General features: G+C 38.0%; 1 protein-coding gene across 1 annotated transcript in view; it reads right to left on the bottom strand.

The window, feature by feature from the left end:
* tmtopsb (teleost multiple tissue opsin b) overlaps positions 1–7,667 on the bottom strand; it is a 41,034-nt gene extending 33,367 nt beyond the window's left edge. The window contains exon 1 of the mRNA XM_082183645.1: positions 7,289–7,667. Within this exon, the coding sequence (XP_082039771.1) occupies positions 7,289–7,652 (364 nt within the window). The 5' untranslated portion in view covers positions 7,653–7,667. The remainder of the gene's footprint in view (positions 1–7,288) is intronic.
* Positions 7,668–23,546: the final 15,879 nt, after the last annotated feature.

Here is a 23,546-nt window from a genome sequence, read left to right as displayed (position 1 = left end):
TTACAGTGCCATAAGTAATAAGAACCAGATCTTCTACTACTACAGTGTTATTCGTCTCATCTTATCGAGTTCCTCTTCAGAAAACCTGCTTCAGTGGGGTTTTTTTCTGTGCTTTTTTTGTCAGAGGAAGCTGATTTACATTGGTAATTTACAGTCTGAACAAGGCAAACATCCTTATCAGTGCACCACACTGTACACATGCAGACAGCTTTTGGTGTATCTTGTAAGGGACACTTCTGTTGCATTGTGCAGTGTGCACTCCTCCTCTGTCATTGTATAGTGTACTGCCATTTGTGCTGGCAAAACCAAAAAACCCAGGTGGATCTTAAAATATCTCACCTGAAACTGAAGGCGGCTATCATGTCACTGCCATTTTAACTGTGAAGAGCAGGTGTTCACACTCATTTGAGATGTGACTAACTGCAAGGTCTCTTGGTAACGCACAAGGGAGTGTGTATTCTCACGATCAAGCCAAATGTATAATAGTGAAGTAAATGTGTCAAATGTGCCGGTACTTCGATACCAAATTGATGCACAAACAATAACAAAACAGTACTACTTTTAGTACAGAGTACAGACTCAATTCAGTGCATGATTTATGAACTCGAGAAACGACTTTAATTTGTAGCAAACAAATACAGGATTATAATAACAAAGTGTCAGAAGTTGCAACCCTCCCACATTTATTATTCAAATGTGTAGACACTTTAGGCTAAATTAAGCAAAGAAATAAGGACTCTACAATACTTTTTTAATTTAATTTTTTATCACCCAAGTGGTCAATTTGTGGTGTTTAGGTTTGTTGTTATTTTTGTTGTTGTTGTTGTTGTGTGAATTCGCAGAGTTCACCAAACTTTGTTAAGCAGAAAAAGACAAAACTTGCAATGTGCTTATGTTTCCGGTCTCTTGCGTAAACTCTTTGGGAGATCATTTCATGAAAATTTTCACTCAATATCCTGGCATCTTCATCATAAAGAAAGCTTCTTAGAAAGACCTTTGCCCAAGAATTGTTCAAAGAGACTATTAGCTTGAATATTTAAACTATAAGCCTGAAAAAAAATATCTCGAGAACATTTTGAATGTTAATAGTCATAGTTCCCTGCCTGATATGTGTGTGTATATAAAACATACACCGTGTAACATCTGGATGAGTGTTTGCTGTATTGATGATATAAAGGCTGATATTTCTTACAAGTAGCTTAATACAAGTATTAGCATTGTTAGTGTAATTTATTCAGAGTAGATAATCAGTGAAAGAAATCTATAGTCCACTGCTTACAATTTACATCATTATGGCATTATGACATTGTGAACGAGTAAAGAAGCAACTTTAAATCATATATGCATGGTGGTTCCTGATGAAAACTAATCAAGAAAGCGAGTAATGAGCCTTTTCAAAGCAATGAGAGGCATTTGTCAACAGGTTTTCAAGGAGTGGAACTGATTACAGAGCTTTTCTCCATATAAAGTACACTTAGTTCTCCCATAAGCACAGTTTTATCAAACCAATGCTGATTCATTCTGCTTTGTTTAGCCAAGGTCCCTGACCAGTCATTTAGGTTTTGACAATTACAACGAATCAACAATATTCTTTAATTACCAACTAGGTAGTACTTTTAGATTTTATAAGCACTGATGTAAAAATCTGTTGTCATATAATACAGACCAATTCGATCTTAAGGGCTGCTGGCGTCAGAAAAGTGACACCTGTTAATTAACCACAAAACAGCTATTCTACTGACTGGAAATACTACACTCATCTCTGCCCCATCAGAGCCTGTGTTATGGGTCAAGTAAAGGACAGCCCACATCTCTTTTCCCTGAAAACAGTTCTCCACACCTTCAGGTCGATTGTTAAACCCCAATCAGGAGAAGAATACACCTCTACCCTGGTGTGTTTATTCCAATTATGGAGACTAATGGGCCTTTTCAACTGTACACTGTACAATGTTTTCATCATCTTTGTTTCCAATAATTTGTCATTTATTGTTGAGTTAATGAGTTTTCAACTCATTTAATAGTTCCAACTTCACTTTCTTCATCAGTAAATAAATTAAAAGTGGTTAAAAAGTGCAATGAACTTATTACTGTGGGTTGTAACCTTGGCAAGTTTTCAATTTTATTGGGTTGAACTTTTTTAGTGTACTTTCGAGCATTTCTTTTTGGTGTAGACTCGAGTCTTTTATTGTTCACATCCCTATACAAACATTTAGGCTACTACGTGCCACCACGTTATGGTATCAGATCATGTACTTTGGAATAGCACTACAGTGTATTGCAGTCTGTGGTATATTTCCAGAAACATGGTACTATAGTACACTTTTTGTGCACAATATGTTCCATAAACTAAAGCATATAACCAGTACAAGGAGTTTAATCTATCAACAAGAAAACATCCTTTTAAACTGATTGCCATCTATGGGCCGAGGGGAGTTATCCTGCTTTCCTATTATGTGTAAACATATATAAGCTATGATGTGTAGGCCTATGTTACAGGTGCATTCGTTTTTGTATTCTGTGCTAAAGAAAAAAAATCAAGAAACCACACGTAAAAAAAATAAAAATAAAGGATAGAATCACAAAAAATATTTATCATAAAGAATGTGTAGATATCACTATGATGTATTTTAATAATAATAATAATAATAATAATAATAATAAACAGACCAAACAACGTTGGTGGGACGATCTAGCTACTAATTATTTGGATCAGTATTCTAAAGTGAAGATCACACACTAGTAATGACTAAAGTGTTACCAAATCCATCGGAAGGAATTACTATTCAAAATCTTACAAAAATCTCAAAAGCTTACAATGACTTCAGTCAATATTAGGTAGTTCTCTTTCATCATCTCGTGTTAGAGATCCACCTATGGGAAGGGCATCCGTACCTGACCTCTGCAGAAGTATCCAATTGCACCAAGTCTGGCTAGACAGACAGAAGCGCGCAGCCAATGCCATGTAAGATCCCTCCCCCTTACCTGAGGTCATATAATGCCTGTAAGCGCTGCTATTCTCCAGTTGACATTCGCTTCTCGCGATCTCTGCACTTACACAGTTTGTGAATTTACACTTCACATTTGCGTGTCTTCAGGAGGATATATCGCCTAATCAGCCTCCGCCAGACGTGACAGTCTTTTATTCAACCTGATTAACGTTAGCTGGTTTCTGCATCCGGAGCCGCCCGCGCTCTTGCTTTTCTCGCCTGCTCCCCCTTCCATGGCTTCCCACCACGGATTTTTCTCCGGTATGTTGTTGTCTAAATCTGCCGCTTCTCTGGGGAACAGCCAATCACGGGACTGCCCGGCCGCGTGCGGGGCACTGATCGCCGCTAAGGACCTTCACTCTTTCTGCGTGGTCTGCTTGGGCCTCAAATACGCTCAAAAAGCCTTGGAGAACCCGGAGAATTGCAGTCAGTGCCTTATGCTGCCCAAGAAGCTTTTGCGATGCCGTCTTACGCCGAGCTCGACCTTTCTGACTCGGATGGGGGACCAGTGACGACAATGCACTACCGGGGGACTCCCGGCCACTACTTCACTTAATTGGGCTGACCAGCCCGATCCTGCGTTCCCCGAAGAGGACATCTTCCCGGGCAACCTCCCGCTCGTTGATGAACCGGCCGGTTCCGGCGACGACGATGACGCGGCCCTTCTTGGGGTCTCAAAGGACGAGGAGGCCATCCCGCCCTCTGGCGTTCCCCAGGCCTACGCCCCAGCGGCCTTGCCTCAGTCCATCCTCCTGGAAGTGTGTGAGTGAGCGGCCGCTCGCCTCAACATTGAGTGGCCAGCTCTACAGAGCGCCACCGACCAGGAAAGGGACATTTATGAAGGAAAAGTGCTGGGACCCCCTCCCGGTTCGAGGAAACAACTCTTTCCCGTCCTTCCAGCGTATGCGAAGCACATGAGGCACAACTAGAGCGACCCGCTCGATCTCAAGCACGTTCTCACAGGCCTTGAGGTGAAGCATATGGCGGCTCTTGGCATGGGTGACTCCCCCGCTATCGAGCCATCCTTCGCCAGGCACCTTAACCCCACACAGGGCGGGCTGCTCGCTCCCCCTAAGCCAGTCTTGCCCAACAAGATGGACCGTTGCCTGTCAGGGCCCTGAACGTCTCTTCCCTCCTTCTTCTCTTTCTCTTCTCTTCTTCTCTGGTAACGTCTCTTACCAGGCGGAGATCTTGGACGAATTATGGCAACAGCTGGAAAAGGGAACCCCTTCTCTACCATTGTGGAAGGAGATCCTTACGGTTAACGACCTCGTCCTCCGTAACGCTCGTCAGGCCGTCCAAGCCTGTGGGCGCTCTATGGCGCTTTCTGTGGTGGGAGAGCACGCACTCTGGCTTAACCTGTCGGGCCTTCCTGACAGAGAGCAGGGCCTGTCTCTCATTCTGATAGCACCCAGGTGGCCCAAAGCACCATGGCTGGCGGAGATAATCCCTCTGTTATATGCCGAGCCGTGGCACCTCCCCCTCCGTACACCTATTGTCCCAAGCGAACGGGGAGATTTATCACCCATACCCGGACAGGGTGGCTCTCTGGGCCTGGCCCGTGAGAGGATGAACCTAAGCGCACTGGGGCTTTCGCCGCGTGTGATTGCTACTATACAGAATGCCAGGGCCGTTTCTACACGGTCCTTATATGGTTGTAAGTGGCAAGTGTTTGAAGGGTGGTGTGATGGGCGTGGTCTCACATCATATCAGTGTTCAGTTCCTGATATTTTGTGTTTCCTTCAAGAACCTTTTGGAAAAAGGGAGGTATTTTTCCACAATTAAGGTCTACCTGGCTGCGATTTCTACCTGTCATGTGGGTTTTGAGGACTCAACAGTCGGGCAGAATCCTCTAATCCGCAGATTTATGAAGGGTGCCCGTTGCTCTTTGCCAGTCGTCAGGAGAACTGTTCCTGAGTGGGACCTCTCCATGGTGCTGGAGGCTCTGTCTCAATATCCTTTTGAGCCTCAGGGAAGTATTTCCCTAAAGCATCTTTCAAGACGGCGTTGCTCTTGGCCTTGGTGTCAGCTAAACGTGTCAGTGAGTTACATGCACTCTTGGTTCATTCCTCGTGCACTAAATTCTCTCTTAGTGGAGATAAGGTTTCCCTTAAGCCTAATCCGGCCTTCATGCCGAAATGCTTCCCTGCGTTCACATCGGAGGTGTTAGAGTTGTCCGCTTTTCACCCTCCGCCTTTTTCCTCCGCGAAGGATCAGAGGCTGAATGCTCTGTGTCCTGTCTGTGCCTTACAGACATATATGACCAGGACCAGTGTTTTCCGGAAGAGTGACCAACTCTTTTTTTCATGGGCACCCCCTCACAGAGGGAGTCCCATATCTAAGCAACGCCTCTAATAATAATAATTATTTTTATTATCTCACATTGGCTTGTGGATGCTATAGCTTTGGCATATGAATCTAAGGGAGTGCAGCCCCCAGGGGACATCCGTGCTCATTCCACGAGGGGCTCTTGGGCTTTGTTTAGGGGAGTGTCACTGCAGGACATCTGTTCCGCTGCCAGTTTGGCTTCTCCTCATACCTTTGTGCGTTATTACCGGCTGGATGTCACCAGAATCTTGGTAGCATATTTTGTTTTAGGGGTGGGGTCTTCTTAGCCCCTCCCTGCAACCCCATTAGAAGTAAAGAATATGGGGTGAATGGGCCGGCATTCCGGTCACTAAGCATGCATTTACATTCCTTCCTGGGTGTATATATACACATATATGGGTTGCTGGGGTTGTTATTGTGTGTGTGCCCCATACATGTTTCATGTCCTGCATGTGCACAGCAGGTATGTGTGTGCGTTAGGATTGCAGGATCATGATTATGGGACGTGTCAGGCACCGCCTCCCTGGGGTGACCATCCTTCTCTGGCTTACAGAACCTCACTGTGAGTGTATTGGACAATCGGGGAGCTGTCCATGTCTCTCCCATAGGTGGATCTCGAACACGAGATGAACATCGAGTGGAGAGATCCACCAGCTTTGCCCCGCTTGCCGCACGAGAAGCGAATATACTTACTGGAGAATAGCAGCTCTTGCAGGCGTTATATGCCCTCAGGTAAGGGGGAGGGACCTTACCTGGCCTTGGCTGCGTGCTTCTGTCTGTCTAGCCAGACTTAGTGCAATTGGATGCTTCTGCAGAGCCATAGGTGGATGTCTCCACTCAATGTTTCAGAGAACTGGGGTTACGATAGTAACCTACTGTTATCATGTTTTTCACTTAATTAGTAGTTCCTGTAGTAACACTTGAGTCAGTACAAGTGGGTTAACATTACCTTTTATTATAAATTATGCATTATTCATGTTAATTATGAACCTGTATAACGTAGTTCTCTGGGAGGTAGCCTATGAAAAAAAAGTTTTGTAACTGATTAGCTAATAGTGAACATTCAACAGCGCTATTAGCCTACTTACTAATGTGTTAATCAGAGTTTTTTGTTAGTTAATAGTAGTTACTAGAATGTTAATAGTGCGTTACTCATTTGTTCCTGTGTAGTTATTCATTAATGAAGGAACAGTTTTCTAAATTGTTACCCAATAAACCTTCCAACATTAATGGGAAATCTGTGCCAACAACGGGTACAACAGCAAACATTCTACTTAAATAAGTTGCAATTGTTCATATTATTGCAACTTTTGGAATGGAAAATACTTCTAGAGTGGGCGTAGCGGCATCTGCCTGGCGAAAAAAAAGCCCTGTTAAGCAGCGCGAGCACGAGTCTGACAGGAGGCTTCTGAAGCGAGACGCTTTACCTCACGATAAATAATGTCAAAGATTACTATTAAAACCATGCAAATTACACGATGCTTCTATAGGTTCCTAAAGGTAAGGAGGATTTAAAAAAGAAAATACGATCAGAACGCTGGTGTGGTCGGTTATTCAAATTGCATAGTCATGATATAACTTGAGTTTAGAACGATAAGAAGTATAAAAATATACTTATACATATAGCCTACCTCTTTATTTCGCACTCTGTTCTGTTACTGGTAGAATTTTACTTCGACAGACATGAACATTTTGACGACGTCGTAACGAGGTTCCCAAAGTGTCCCAAAAGGAATGTGCTAAAACATTTCTGCAACGTTGAGAAAAAACGCATTTAGAATTTTAAAACATCGGTCGTATGAAGTAGGCTATCTAATAGGCTACACAAACGTTATCATAACACTTTCACGATAAAAAAGAAGCGTTTTAATGTGGCTTGCGTGATTACAAAGTAGCCTACCAAACTATCGCACCTGCACGCGAATCCTACTTTAATCGTTTATTATATATTAACATAAAGCCTACAGACTCACCCAGACATGAGTTTATGAAGCCATACCACACGCATCCCGCGCGTCCGATGAGCCACCGTCCCTGCGTACTGGCGGCGAAGCTGAACGGAGTGCCGAGGACGCACACCATCAGATCACTGACTGCGATGCTCACCAGAAGATAGTTCATGGGCGAGCGCAGCACTTTGTAGCGACAGAACAGAATGAGAACGAGCGTGTTGTTGAGAAACCCGAAAGTCCCGATGAATCCAAGGCACACCGCGACCACCAAGTGTCCCGTCGGGCTCAGACTGTGTTCTGAGTGATTCTCATCCAAATGCGCGCTGGTCCCGTCACCTCCTCCAGCGCACCACGCGCAACCCCGACTCATGTTGGACTCAATCATTGCACCATTAATTATGGCTTATGTAAAGGATTTAGTCAGTTTGGTTTTGAAACGAGAGTCTGTGCTTGGTAAAGTCGGTGGAGGGTTTTCTAACCCATTGTTTCAGTGGGACAGGAGTTCACCAAACGCTAAATGCAGAAGTACATTATTGCCACAGATAGAGGTTTCAAGATGTGGTCAAGCCAATTATGCCCCTCCTTGGGATGAATGGGAGTTTTTATTACCCCCCGCCTAGCTGACGTCTCAAGCCACCGATCTTCATATGCCAATATGCCACTCTTTCGTTTTTCACCCTTAAAGCCATTCCTTATTTATTCACCAAAATGCTAATTATAGCTTTAAGGGTGAAATTAAACACAGTAAAAAGTAAAAATGTGAAGTAAGTTTCAAATGTGAGGTAAGTTTATTTGATTTAACCTGAAAAATATTTAATAAAGTCAGGTTCATATTTATGACTTAAAACCAGCTACATGACACATCCTTTTTAGGTTACCTATATTATATTGTTTTAACTCTGTGCTATACAACATGGAAACTTGCATTATAAAATGGTCTACTAGACAGAAGCAGGTGAACTAATTAACAGATAATGCCAGGTCAAAGTCTGTTGAATGCTCACAAATTTCATAGCGAAAACAATATGATTCATGAGCAAATTCCTGCAGTTTTATGATTTTAATTTATTTATTTCATTTTAAATGGTTGTGTAACCTTTCTTTCTATTTATCCATTGCTATACATTTTAAATATGATGTGTGATGGTAAAATATAAATTAATTGCTTTTATTCAAGTTAAAAATATTAAATTGGACAAAATCTGCATGGATCAATTATATTGCATGACCTTTAAGGGTCAGAGGTAAAAAAAAAAAACAACCTTCACTGTACTTTTTACCCATTTGTTGTTCATTTTCAAAATATTACAATATTGATTTATTATTTATCAAATAACAATAATATTAATTACATTAATTATAGTATAGCCTAATTAAAGCAGTTAAGAGAGATTTTAATTCAAACTCTGAAAGTGCTTAGGAAAATAAACTCAGTGAAATTACAATCTTGTACTATGTGCAAACACTTATATCAATTATTGTATTAAGATTGTAATAAGTTTTTCTTAGAAGCAGCACATCAGCTGTCTCCTGAAAAAAGATACATATGATGTATTTGTACATATATAAAGTTATTCATAATTCACTCAATTTATGTTGCATACCTTTTTTTTTTTTACATATGATACAGGCAACAAATTTGATTTCCAATATTCCAATTTTGTCTTTGCTGAACACTGACACCTGTGGGGGAAAAAATATTTTAAAAATGAGATCAAAATAAGATGCATTCAATGAGGGAACAGATTTTGTGGTCAATAAAACTTCAGTGTTTCTAAAAATAAAACATAGGCTACCCCGGCTTTTCCTCTAGAAATCTACCTGTCCTCATTTGACTTATACATACATAGTTCAGAAATACAAATCGTTCATCTGCTTTTTTGGTTGCCTGATCAATAATCTCTAAGCATATTTACCTCTTCAAATTGATTCTTTTTGACAAGTGAGAGGTCAGGGAAAGCAATTTTCTCTCCCTATTTATCCATCTTTTTCCACAAGGGAAATCAGAGAATTGCTTCGCAATCAATTCTATTGATATGGGATTTCATTGTATTTTTGTATGAGGTCCAAATCTATCAGGGATGTTTTTAAAGAAAAGTATAAGAAAATCTAAGTGGAGTGAACTGTGCAAGACAAAAGAGATCCATTCTCTGTATCCTGTGTTAAACACTGCCATTTGATGCATCTTTGAATCAAGGTTTTCCTGATTCTCCTGATTCTATCATAAAATTGCAGTTTGTACAGTATAAAAATCATTAATTCAATGAAAAGTCCCCATAAAAGATGCAAACCCAACGTGTGTATATAAATCATCAGAAGATGGTCTTTAAAAGTAAGATCCCCATAAACTGCATGTCCATGGCAACTTTACGAGCGAACTGTGCAATAAGATTCCAGGTTAGGTTAAAAGTTAAATCACATTAGTTGGAAATAAAAAATAAGAGGGGTCATCGGCATTACACTTCTGCTGATCAGCACTATGAAATGTCATGCACCACAATCTATCATTCCCTCAGAAAACTACAAAAAGGATAAAGCCAGCACCCCCTCTATGCAACAAATGGGACATTTTTGAGCCCTAAATATTTTTCCTAATTAAACATTATTTTATCTTCCACCAATGGAGCTAGAGATCTGTATATTCTATCCCCTACCCCTAAACCTACCCATTACAGAAAACTTTCAGCATTTTTACATTTTCAAAATACATAGTACATAGTAAAATACACCAAATCAGCATTAGAATGAGTTCTGAAGGATCACGTGACACTGAAGACTGGAGTAATGGCTGTCCGAAATCGCACACTCTCGAGTAGGTACTTGTTTTGAATAAGTAATTACTTCGCAGCAGCTTGTGTGTGTAGTATGAATGTAATCTGTCATTGTCATGTGACCTACCAGTGTCAGTTACTTCGCTTCACTGCCATTCACAAATCCTCTCCCGTGGCCTCATGGGATAGTAAAGTGTCCATCGTATCCACACTGCCGAACCTCGTCGGAAGAAGAAGGTCATCCGGGAACTTTTTGCCTACTCTTTTATGAGTACTGTGGATTCAGACATACTTCTTTTGTCACATACTGTTTTTCGCCTATAGGAAAGTATGTGATTTCGGATGCAGGCATGCAGCCTATGTCCCTTTAATAACTCTCAAAGCACATATCAGTCAGCATTACCGCTAAACATCTAAGCCTGATCAAGATCTAAAGAGCCAATGCTCATCAGTTCAGCTGTACAAAGTGAGTTTGAATTAACCAATGACACGGTAGGGGTGAAAAGTAGGGTATTCATTATAGGATACGTTTTCATCTTTCGTCCGTACCTGTCATCTCTGAAAAGAAACAACAAATCTCCTAGCCAAAACATTTTTTCTAATAATGTTAGGATGGCAAGGCAACACCATTGCAAAAGAAATCCATCCCTCCAGTGAGCTATCAGCTGGAAGGCTGTAGTTTATTGAATTTGCTCTGTGTGCAGTGCGCCACTCAAGGTCATAATAATGAAGTCTGATTAGTTCATATGGGTGGACATGAGGGAGGTGAATAGGTCTCAAGATAGAGTGGGATTTGTTTCATATAGTCTTGCTCAGCTTCTTCTCTCACACATTAACCACACGCATGAACATACATTCATTCAAACACAATCACCCACATGAGCTTAGATTTAATTTGATTGTATTCACCATCACACCATAGGGGTCCTAGACTTTCTTGCAGAAATCGAAAGCCTGATAATGAGAGTGATACAAGTATGAGACAATAATAAAATAACATCCAAACACCTACAGACTCGGATGGACTAAGACTGATCTTGGAGAGGGAAAAAACCTGCTGAAACTGACCCGTAAGGTCTCATCACTGCTAGAGATTCACAATATAGTGGTACCATATTGGTTTAATGTCCAATATTATAGATTTCTTAATTGTTTTTGGTAAATAATATCAGATACTTAATTGTGCATGTTCATTTTTGCCACCATCTAACATTCACTTAAAGTTAATCTTTAAAAACATAATGTAGTAACACTGAAAATGTAATCTGTAATCTCCAAATAAAGACGTGTATCCATTTTTCATACTGCACATTTTAGTGTTGTGACGCTTGAATTCACTTGTAGCATTTAAAATGGTTTATTTAAGTTTGTGTTTTATTTATACTTAATTTAACTGACTTTTAAAATCATCGACTAACATGGAAGTAACAACACTATGTCCTTCACAATAAACTTGGTATTCATCAAATCCTGAAAAAAAGGCATTTAACGATTTTCACAAAAATATTAAAGCAGCACATCTGTTTTTAACATTGATATAATGAAAGAAATGTTTCTTGAGCACCAAATCAGCAAATTCGAATGATTTCTGAAGAATACATGAAGATATGACCTTATCATTATCAGCCTGAATTTGAATATCAATACATTTTAAATATTTCCCAGTTCAATCAAAGTGGATCCTGGCCAGCACAGCCTGTCCACAACCTTGAGAAGACTTGCTGCCAAAGGTCAGTGATACAGCCTAAACACCATATTTCTAAACTGTGTTCCAGTATGCCAATCATCCCATGGGTATTTGCAACAAACCAACAAGCCACGTCTCCCTTTTTTAAGTGCATCGTATGTGTGAATAGTGACTGTCGCAACAAATTTCCATCAACGATGCCTTATGTCTCAAGATGGTCTCTTTCAATAGTCCCACTGTGAATCGTGACAGGGTTACAAAGTACACTAAAATGTCCCTTTGCATGCACAGGCTCAGAATAACAGGGAAGAAAAAGCTGCTTTGTTCTGGAAAACAAGCCACCTTGCAGCACGGCCACGAGAACGGAGAAAAAAGGAAGATGGAAATCAGCAAAAGAGATTACCTGTAACGAATCAAACAGGAGTAGATGGGATTTCATTACGTTAGGGTTTCAACTAGATATCAAGCAAAAAAATAATTCAGCAAAGCCATCAGTGTTGGCGATGATAACACCGGAGACTTATTCAGGATTGCACAACAGCCAAAAGCAATAAAGTTCAGTGAAGTCAGAGAAGCTCTGCAAACAAACACATGAACAAAGCTTTGATACAGTCAATAAATGATCTAAAGCTCTAAGGTTTCCAGTACATTGAAGCTTTACTCTACGAGCTATAACTGGTATTTTCCGACCAAGGCTCTGTACACACAAATGGAAAGGACGTCATTTACATTCTAAATACATTCTGCGTTCATGGTCTTATTGTGAATAATTCATTGGTGCACATCTTTTATATATATCAACTTTCCTCACCTCTGAAAACGTCACCTCTAAAACGACTTGCATTTTTGGATAACATCAAGCCCTTTAATTTTTTGCCCTTCCCCTCCAACCACAAGCTTTCCCTTACGAAAAATTTGATTATTCAAGTGTTCTATTAGTATACTTCTTTTAAACTAAAAATAAGAAAGTATACTTTCCGTCTACATTTTATATACTTCTCAAAAATATACTTTATGTACTTCTCAGAAATATACTTAAAATTACACTTAAGTGTACTTGACTTATACTGAGTGAAAAGTCAAGTCAAGTCAAGTCAAGTATATTCGTATAGCGCTTTTCACAATACAGATTGTATCAAAGCAGCTTCACAGAATTAAATTAAAATAATACAACAAGGTTTGTTTCAAGTGGAATTAATTGATTGATAAAATTTAATTAAATATCCCCAAAATATCCCCAACTGAGCAAGCCAAAGGCAACAGTGGCAAGGAACCGAAAAACTCCATCAAGTGACCTAATGGTGTCCTAAAACTCCATCAGGTGACCTAATGGAGAAAAAAAAACCTTGGGAGAACCCAGGCTCAGTCGGGGGCCAGTTCTCCTCTGGCATTTATGAGCTAGAGGCCGGATTGTAGTTTAAACTGTAAGATTAAAAATATTATATGAATGCCTGGCTGAACAGATGCGACTTTAATCTAGTTTTAAACTGGGAGAGCGAGTCTGAGCAACGAGCAGTATCAGGAAGACTATTCCAGAGTTTTTGGAGCCAAATGTGAAAATGCTCTCCCTCCTTTGGTGGTTCTGGATATCCTAGGTATGACCAAAAGCCTTGAATTTAGTGATCTTAAAGAGCGAGATGGATTATAGGGTGATAGAAGATCCGTTAAATAGACTGGAGCTAAGCCGTTTAGGGCTTTATAAGTCAGTAGCAATACCTTGTAATTAATACGGAACTTTACAGGTAACCAATGCAGTGATGATAAAATCGGTGTTATATGATCATATTTTCTTGATCTCGTAAGAACTCTAGCGGCGGCATTTTGGACTAACTGTAGCTTGTTTATTGAGGATGCAGGACAACCAGCTAATAAGGCATTACAGTAATCCAGTCTCGAGGTCATGAATGCATGAACTAACTTTTCTGCATCAGAAACTGATAGCATATTACGTAGCTTAGCAATGTTTCTAAGGTGGAAAAAGGCTGTTTTTGTAACATATGAAATATGATTTTCAAAAGACAGGTTGCAATCGAGTATAACACCCAGGTCTTTTACTGTAGAGGATAAAGTAACAGGACATCCTATGATGTTAAAGTTGTATTGTGCGAGGTTTTGTGGGCGGTTTTTTGAACCGATAAGTATTACCTCTGTCTTGTCTTGATTTAATAAAAGAAAATTACGCGTCATCCAATCTTTTATATCTTTAACACACTCTGTCAATTTGGAAAATTTAGCGTTTTCATCCGGCCGTGATGAAATATATATTTGAGTGTCATCAGCATAACAATGGAAACTAATTCCATGTTTCCTTATAATATTTCCAAGTGGCATCATATATATTAAGAATAACAGAGGGCCCAACACAGATCCTTGCGGCACTCCATAGATTACTGGAGTTATGATAGATTTTCATAGAAAAGTCCAAGTATATTTGGCCTGTACTTGTACTCAATCTTTTGATCGAGATATACTTAAAAGTATAATTAAGTATTCAATACTTGGCTTGTAGTTGTGTTAACTCTTTTGATCAAGTAGCCTATTAAATATACTTTTTTTTTGTTTTTCATATACAGTCTTAAACTTCTTAAACTTACAGTCAAAAAGTCTGAAACTTACATTGTTTGAAAATATTGATTAGAATATTGATATAAAAACAGATATGTTTCTAATTCTGCGTATCTGAATTTTTGTGTAGGGTAGTCCACTGGTAGTGTATAGTAATTTTTATCTAATTCTACTTTACTTTTTCCCCACCATTGACTAAATTTTCCAGCTATCCATGTTTTCACTGTTATACGGTGACAGATCTTCTAGTACAGAATCTCCGGATCAAAATACAGGAGAAGAAGAAGCTGAAACAAGTGGTAGAAGATTCCAATGTAAAATTACGTGATCATCAAACATTAAACAGCGTGTAAATCAAAACGGCTTAGTATTACCAAATGAAATAAAGCGTAACCCATGAAGAGAAAACGAATGTGAAACTTTGGGGGTGCTGGACTCGATCTACTCCATCTGTGTTTTGATAATCGTTCTGAATCTGATCAAGGCGTAGTCTTTGACAAAAATGTGATTTTCTCAACTTTTTTGCTTAAAATGTTGCCTTTCTTTATGAAACGTACACTCTAAAAAAAAAATTACATCCCGAAGTGAAAAATTTCTAGTGACTGATAACATCTACATTTTTCAATTAGTCTGACGTATTATTTCTCATTGAGCCAATTTTAACAGACTATTGCAACAAGAATTGCACTTGGGCCAATTTAAAAATGTAGATGTGACCAGTCACTAGAAAATTTTGACTTGGAGAGGTTAGAAATTGTTTACAGTGTACCGACATTCAAGTGTTGATAAAGAAGAATGCATGAAGCTAATAAAATGTTTCAAAATTAAAGTACAGTTAAAGGTATTTTTCAAGTATAAAAAATAATATCTACATAGTAGTATACTGCAAGTGCAAAAATAATATATAAATAGTAAACTAATAATGTTATGTTCACTTAAAGAAAACTTACAAGTATACTTGCAGCATAAACTACTAGTAGTTTACCGAGAGTACATTTCAGTACTTTCATAAACTAAAAAATGTACTACTTGTATTAAAATTGTAAACTACAAGTATACTTATCAGTTTACTTGTAGTACAGATGCATTACAAATGAGAAACCTAGTTGTGTACTTACTCTCAAACTTATAGTACACTTAAACATATACTTTTATATACTAAAAGTGGGCCAATTTAGTCCCAAACAGTATTGAAATAGTACACTTACAAGTTTACCACAAGTACACATTGATATTAGTATACTTACTATATAAAGTATACTTAAAAATATACATGAACATTACTTAAGTAGCCTATACTTCATAAAATGAACTTGAAGTATACTTGAAGAACCTTTTCGTAAGGGATATAGAGACCAATATTCACAATCCATTCCATTAATAAAGTCGACCGATTTTGTTTGTTGATTATACTGTCTGACTCAGAAATACATGAGCCATGAATGTGTTTCATGTTGACTTAAAGGTAGGGTAGGCAATTTTTTTTTTTATATAAAACGTTTTTTTAGTTTTTTTTTTACAGTAATACTGGTTGAAACTCTCTTCACATCCTGATAGCAATCAATTATAGAAGTGGTCTAAATATGAAAGCATGTACATATATCTTCTGTGAATAAGTCTCAGAACCAAAAAATGTTCCTCCAATCGTTGCATTCGATCCAATATTAGAATGAGTTTTGAAGGATCATGCGACACTAGCCCCGTTTACATGTAGCATTGTATTCCGATTATAACCAGTTTAAAAGTCCAATCAGAATGAAAATGCTCCATGTCAACACCTCATTCGGAATAAAAATGCTCAAACCAATTGAAATTTCAGTCGGATTGAAGGGGGTGGAATAAACCTTTTCATGAACCGATCAAATGAAAGATTACATCATAAACGAGCTGATCCGATTACTTTGAGTGTACGTCTTTCTGCGCATGCCTGGTTTTGCGCCAGACAATTCTGTCAGCTAACATAATGCCTTCTGTTTGTGACCCGATGCAAAAAACTATGCACGCTAACCATTACCATAGTAAACATGGTAAATATGAACGCTTAGAAATCAGCGAAATCAGACAAATCAAGAAATCAGACAAATCATATAGGTTATCATAATCTTGATTTATTTTATCTGTCAGTAGCCTACGTCTCGCCTCTTTATACCGGACTATCCTCTTTATCTCTGACTGAAAATATAACTGTATCCTTCTGGGAGAGAGTGCTAAAGCTCCTCAGGTAATATTTTTGGTGGCATATTTGTAGAAATTATCATTCTTTCTAAATGTGATGTAAATATGTCCTGTAGGCTACCAAATAAACAGAAACAGACGCGACTGAATAAGTTGCGTGTCCTCTTTCTTTTGTGAAATAGACGTTCACAAACGTCATAAACGGTAAACCACTTTATTTCTGTGTGACTAATGTGCAATTTTGACACAAATTAATTCATTATGATCAATGTGTCGCTTTTTATTGTAAACCTGTGGTGAAACATCGATTCTTGGGTTTTAAATATTCAATTAAACAATAAAAATGCCAGCAAACGGTCACTCTTGTTTCTTTCTGATTAGTTTTCTGATAAAATTTCCATTTTGTTGGTGAAATGATGGGTTTGTGTGACGTTGTTCCAGAGAGGCGTGTTTCGGGCGTGTTTTAAGTGAAGCGCTGTGGAGCTTCTGGCCCGACAGTGGAAACGCAGCAGATTTTGGGCACGGTGCTAATGGCCCGAGGCTATTAGCCTGGCACGGCCCGTTTAAAGCCATGGCTCGCACTGGCCCGACAGTGGAAACGCGGCTAATGCCTACAACTAACGCAACGATTAAGTGATGCACCATCTTGACAGGATTGAAAACGTGGAAAATAATGAGCTTCCAGATCCGGCAGACAAGTGTGCGCATGTCACAAAATGATTTCGACTGAAAGCGTCAGCACATGTAAACACCAGATCGGTTTAGATAACATCCCATGTAAACAGTCAACCGGAATCCGTCAATCAGAACGATCTTAATCAGAATAGCAAAAAAGTGTGCATGTAAATGGGGCTACTGAAGACTGGAGTAATGGCGAATATTTGGAAATGAATAGCAAAGGCACTTCTGGAAGCCAGATCGCTGAAAAAAGTCAGCAAACGCTGTTGTCATATTGCTTGTCATGGTTTTGCAGTGAGATTTTTGTTCTCAGTTCCGAAATTTTCCACGGACCCCTTGGCTATTTGAGACAGACCCCAAGCTTGAGAAACATATAAGAGAAGCGAAACTAACCGTTCATGTCAAATAAAAACAGAGGGACATGTTCCCACCTCACGCTGTCTGATTTTAACCAAAACCTCTCACTTTCTCATCACGCCGGGACTGTTCCGTCTAACGTGATATGAAATCCATGCCTCCAGTGCGCTATCAGCTGGGAGCCTGCAGTATATTGAGTTTCCTCAGCGTGGAGTGTGCAGACCAAGGTCATAATAATGATGTCTGATTAGATCATATGGGTGGACATGAGTGAGGTGAAGAGGCCTCAGGATCAGAGAGGGATTTGTTTTGTACAGTCCTGATTAGCTTCCTCCGTCTCTCATTTCCATCGAACACATGCACTTAAAACACATTACGCCAGCTTCACAGGTCGCCTCTGCTTTGTATTCACCCTCGCACATGAACAAACTTCATACAATTGAAGAAATGGAAAGGTCGAGTGTTTCAGTGGATGCAAAAGCTCTATTCACAAGTCTACTGCTTCAATAAAAGTAATCTATAGACAGAACTTGAAAATAAAGCTGTCTGAATAAAGAATCATTCAAACACTCATTACTTTTGACTGAAAACATGTGAGTGGATACATACAGAAGTTTGCTTATTCAGTACCATGGAAAAAAAGCAAATGAGGATCATATGTGACATCCAGAAGGCCAAGAACCCAGCGACCTCATATTGGTGACACAAAGCCCACATACACACTGAAGGTTGTCACTGCTCTTCTGAGCGCTCAATGCTGGTCCGTACAAAGAGTTAATTTACTTACGGGAACGGCAACTGAATTGTACAATAATATTCACTCCTGAAAAAATTGAGATTGATTTTTTTTGTAATTGATTAAAAAGGTGTGCATAAACTTGAATGGAAACACTTTTACAGATATGCAGAAAAATGATAATTTCCCTCAAGTCATGTGACTGAATTTGCTTATAGAATAGAATATCATCAAACCACTGATCACACATTTTTATTTTGTGCCAGTTCTCCTGAAAATTACAATTTTGTTTTCTTGAAGACATGGAATGAAAACATTTATTTATTTATTTTGCCATATTCAAATTTTTCACACTAAGTAAATGAGCAACTTGACTGGAAACAACTACAGACAGATTTTGTGAGGTGGTGCTAGAAAAATAAATTGAGATGGTGTTTGAACTCATTCGCAAACATTAATAAATGTAATGTAAATATTCAAAATTCAAAACTACAGCTATTATATACAGCTAAGAGCTATTTGCTTACACATTAGATTTAACAAACCAATGGTTCATTGAGGAATCCATCAGACGTTCTTAATTAAAAGGGTTTTTGAATTTTACATTTTGAAAGGTAAACAGAAACCCATCAGAAATGTCATGAAAACAACTAGTACAAAATAATCCTGTACATGTAATCCAGGGATGGGCAACTTTGGTCCTGGAGGGCCACTGTCCTGCAGTGTTTAGCTCCAACCCTAATTAAATACACCTGAACAAACTAATCAATGTCTTCAGGATTACTAGGCAGGTTTTATCAGGATTGGAGCCTTCCAGGACCTAAGTGGCCCATCATAACTCTCAGGCACTACAAATTATGAATCTCCTCATCCTTTGTGTTTGATTTGACACTTTTCTGTAGTGACAGCGAATTCTGTTTGAGGACAAACTTCTTTTTCCCTAGGCCACACATTTAATGCCAGAGTGTAGATAAAAACATACGTATCGCTTCCATCTAGACACAGGAAATCACTTTTAGGCTCAAACCTACAGCACAGCATTGGGAGTTGTCTGCTCCCACTTTCCCTGGTTCCTTTGGGATATGGGCCAAGACAGAAGGAAATTTGATTGGAGGATCTCGAGAGGTCAAGAGGATGCCATTTCCACCATTAATCATGTTCTTCAGAGCTATGTCAGCTACGATGGTGTCACTCTCCTCCAAAGCCATTGGGAACCAATCACAGCTCCACAGCTGATACATTCACTTCAGCCACAGTTTTACATCATGTCTCTATTCATAAAGTGTTACAGTTTCAATGTGTCATTTGTCAAGAAACGTACATGTATGTATGCATGGTGCTGGGTTAACACATCTCCAGGGTAAAGAATATGGAATTTTAATTGAGTCTTTATATAAGGGGGACGTGGCAAGATGACATTTGATGGATTTTTTTTCTCGAATGTGTCTGAAAACTGAGCTAAAACTCACACCTTACATTGTTCACAGTCAGTGTAAAGATGTTCTAAACATGCATGACGTCCTTTCTTCTGTTTAATATAAAGGAAGATATTTAGAAGAAAGTTGGAAGTCCCCATTGACTTCCATAGTATTTTTTCCTATACTAGAAGGACCAGAAAATATCTACATTTGTGTTCAGCACAAGAAAGAAATTAATACAGGTTTGGAACAACTTGCCGGTGAGTAAACGATGACACAATTTAAATTTTTTGGGTGAACTATCCCTTTAAGTGCTTCACTGTAACACAGATTGCTTTTTTGAAAAAACAAATGTGGCACAAGTAAACATTTATTTTTGTGGTAATCAGTATTATTGTTGATTGAGCGTAACCTGTACACGATAACCTGGAATATTCCTTTAAACTGTCATTGTTTTTTTAGCACAATTTTTGTTGTAGACATGCTGAAAACCATAAACTGAACACACAGTGTTTATTCACTGTATAGAATGTCTCGTTCTTAGTTAAGTTGTCATGGCAGCACAGGTTAATGACAAGGACTAGCTCGATATTTCCACATGTAATTTCAATGGCATGTGAAATGGCAGACATGATTGTCTGAAACGTCTAAAGAGCATTTGTCGTATGTGGCACAGAGAAGCTTTTTTTCTCTCCATAAACCTGGTTTTAGAAGAGATCAACTCAAGTTAATAACATGATATAATTTAATTAATCTCTCCTCATCCTCTCGGAGTATATGAATAATGCATACATTTAATTTAAGCGGTGTGATTTTAGCCACAATCTGTAATCTGAGACTAATTTTAGAAATTGTAAAAGTCTCTGACATTTCTTTCCCAGGAATAACATTGCCAACATTAGTGCCAAAGCATAACCGTTTTATGACCATAAATTGTTTTTAGCCGTCTCCCGCAATATTCAAATATATAGAAATGTGCTACTAGTGCAGTATTTTAATGTTTCTACTAAAATATTTAAATGTGAGTTAAAAGGATTTCACTGTTTTTTGTGTAAAGTTGTATTCAATTTGACCACTTTGCTACCATGATTACCATGATTGTAAGTCCCTGACTGTAACCTAGATTTTTGTTTTTAAGAAAATTAACCTCTTAACTGTCACCGTCCCGTATACGGGACGCCTAAGTTTACGTCACTATATTACAATTAAATCCTAATTTAATCATGACAAACTATATATTGTTGGAAAGGTCTAAGACTCCTTAACAGATATTTCAGCACTGTTTTTTGTTACAATTTATGCAGGAACAGTAATAGATGAATTTATGACAAGAGCGCACCTCAAAAAATCTACATCATAACAGGCGTTTCTGGCGTTTGTCACAAAAAGTCGATGCACACACTTTTAATAATTGAAACTTTGGTTTTCATGCTAAAAGTTCATAATAAAACATTTAATCTAGTATTTGTCAATAAAAAAATATAATATAATATTATCTTCTAAAAAGTATAACATATATATTATCCTCTAAAATATTATATTATATTTTTTTATCGCCTTTTTTTATTACATTACATATTTTAGTAGTTATCATAAATTAGGTATCATTTGAAAGCTTACGATCTCAGAATTCATCCTGTGAAAACTGTTTTGAAATTGGACATTGTGTTACCATAGAAACGGTACTCTAAATTATTTTATCAGGCTCCTCCCCTTTTGGGCATAATTATGTTTCATAATTTATGATAAAAATATGTTCTAATCTTGACAAAACACATATTGTCAGAAAGGTCTGAGTCTCAAGGTTCCATATTTAGTGACAGAAGTGATATTTGGACAGAAATTTATTAATTTGTTATGTTAGAATGCATACAGTTCAATTCAATGGAATTCAATGACACCCGGTGGCTATTTTTGGTAATACGCCTAAACAAAATCTCATGGGAACTTCAATTTTTGTGATATCAACTTCAAATTTGGAACACAACTTGGTTAGATATATGGCTTTCATTTTATAGTAATTTTTTTGTAAAACATATTTTGTAAAATATATATTTTATATAAAAGAAAAATATTAAATAAATCATATTTGATTTAATGTAAATTTAAACTTCCATAACTTTTTCATACTTTAATTTTTTGAAGTGCTTTCACTTCAGCAATAATCTGCTATTTTTCCCCTTTAAAACAAGACCAAACTTAGGTCTATACTCCAAAGCATTCTTGAATTACAACCATTTAAGCTTGAATAGTGCATTTTAATGTACATTCTCAAAAAGGGGGGTGACAGCTAAGGGGATCAACAATCAACAGTATGCCACAACATGCTGTTTATTGAGCTTACATAACTGAGCACATTATTTCAGCAAATTTAACACATGGTTAAAGTGGATTGCAGGTGGTTATTAAAATACTGCATGCAGAGTGGCACAACTGCTATTGAATTTGTCACAGAAAGTTTTTAGCAAGGGACTTCCAATACGTCCATTTGCTGTTATTTTGAAAGCGATTCAGATATCTGCTAGAATCAGCCTCATTATTCATATAAGAGGCATCAGTGGATCAAACAGCAACCCATCCTGCCATGCTGTGGTATGAATAAGACATGACTGATATGACAGTGAAAATGTTAGATGACACTGCTACATATCTGGCAAGAGAGATGGAGTGTGTATGGATGTATGTGCAAGAGAAATGTGCCCTGAGAGTGTCTCAGATATATCAGACATTTGAATCTTTCACTTATCCAAAATGACTGATACATTTTTGTTCCGAAGTTACACAAGAGATTTTCCAATAATGTGACAGAGCCAGCCTTGTAGAAAATTCAATAATGATAAAAGTGATAGCGCTGAGATATACTTTTGTTTAACAGACTCCAAGCTACATTCAAAAGCATTAAAGTTTCTTTGGACGTGAACCTCATAAAATAATACAATTATTCAGAAAAGTTAAATTAGTTTTGAGAAAGGTGTTCAAATTATTTTTGGGGTCACTGTACATTTTTTAGTCTATCATGTATCAGTTTTTCAGTAATAAACACTAAATTATTTCAACAGTCTCCTTTCTTTTAATTAAGCTTTACGATTTAAATCATCAATTTATATGCTGTGTACTCCGACAGATTCATTCAACAAGATTAAAGTTGCCTGCCTTTCAAATTTTACGGGACTAAAGAGAAATCTGCCTCACTGTCAGCTGGTGATTGTCCATATTCCACACACCTGCAAATGAATGCAAATCTCACTTTTTAAAGGACACTGGAGTCTGTTTCCTAGTCAAGAAGAACAAACTACCGTTCTGCTGGAGTGGCCTTGCCTTCTTTTCTAAGCCATTCATCACATTGTCAATTACTGTAGGAGAAAAGAGAAAGTGCATACATAAATCACCATTATGAGTAAGTTCGAGAAAGAGGCAAGCAAGGTGAGGTGACACAGACTCAACCAAATGATAATGTGGTGGAAATCATTCATTGACTGCTGAATTGAAATTAAGGGATAGTTCTCCAAACAAAACAAAAACAAAAAAAGGAAAAAGAAAGAAAGAAAGAAAGAAAGAAAGAAAGAAAGAAAGAAAGAAAGAAAGAAAGAAAGAAAGAAAGAAAGAAAGAAAGAAAGAAAGAAAGAAAGAAAAGAACATTCTGAGACTATTCACTCATGCTAATGTCGTTTTAAATTTGTAAAAAATGTTGCAGCCTTAAATTTTAACCCTTTCACGCATAGTGGTCACTACAGTGGACAGCTATTAAAAAAGCATTTTCTTGAATTTGCATGGGTTTTTATGGCAAATTTGCACATCAGCCTCTTTATTGGACCCTGGTGCATCATCCTATAAATTGCAACCAAGTGGCAAGCCTTTGTGTTTCGATTTTTTCCCCCTCCAAGCCAAGATG

The sequence above is a fragment of the Leuciscus leuciscus genome (genome assembly GCF_965113295.1).
Source record: "Leuciscus leuciscus genome assembly, chromosome: 11".
Classification (NCBI taxonomy): domain Eukaryota; kingdom Metazoa; phylum Chordata; class Actinopteri; order Cypriniformes; family Leuciscidae; genus Leuciscus; species Leuciscus leuciscus.
This window is presented reverse-complemented; position numbering and strand designations above follow the sequence as displayed.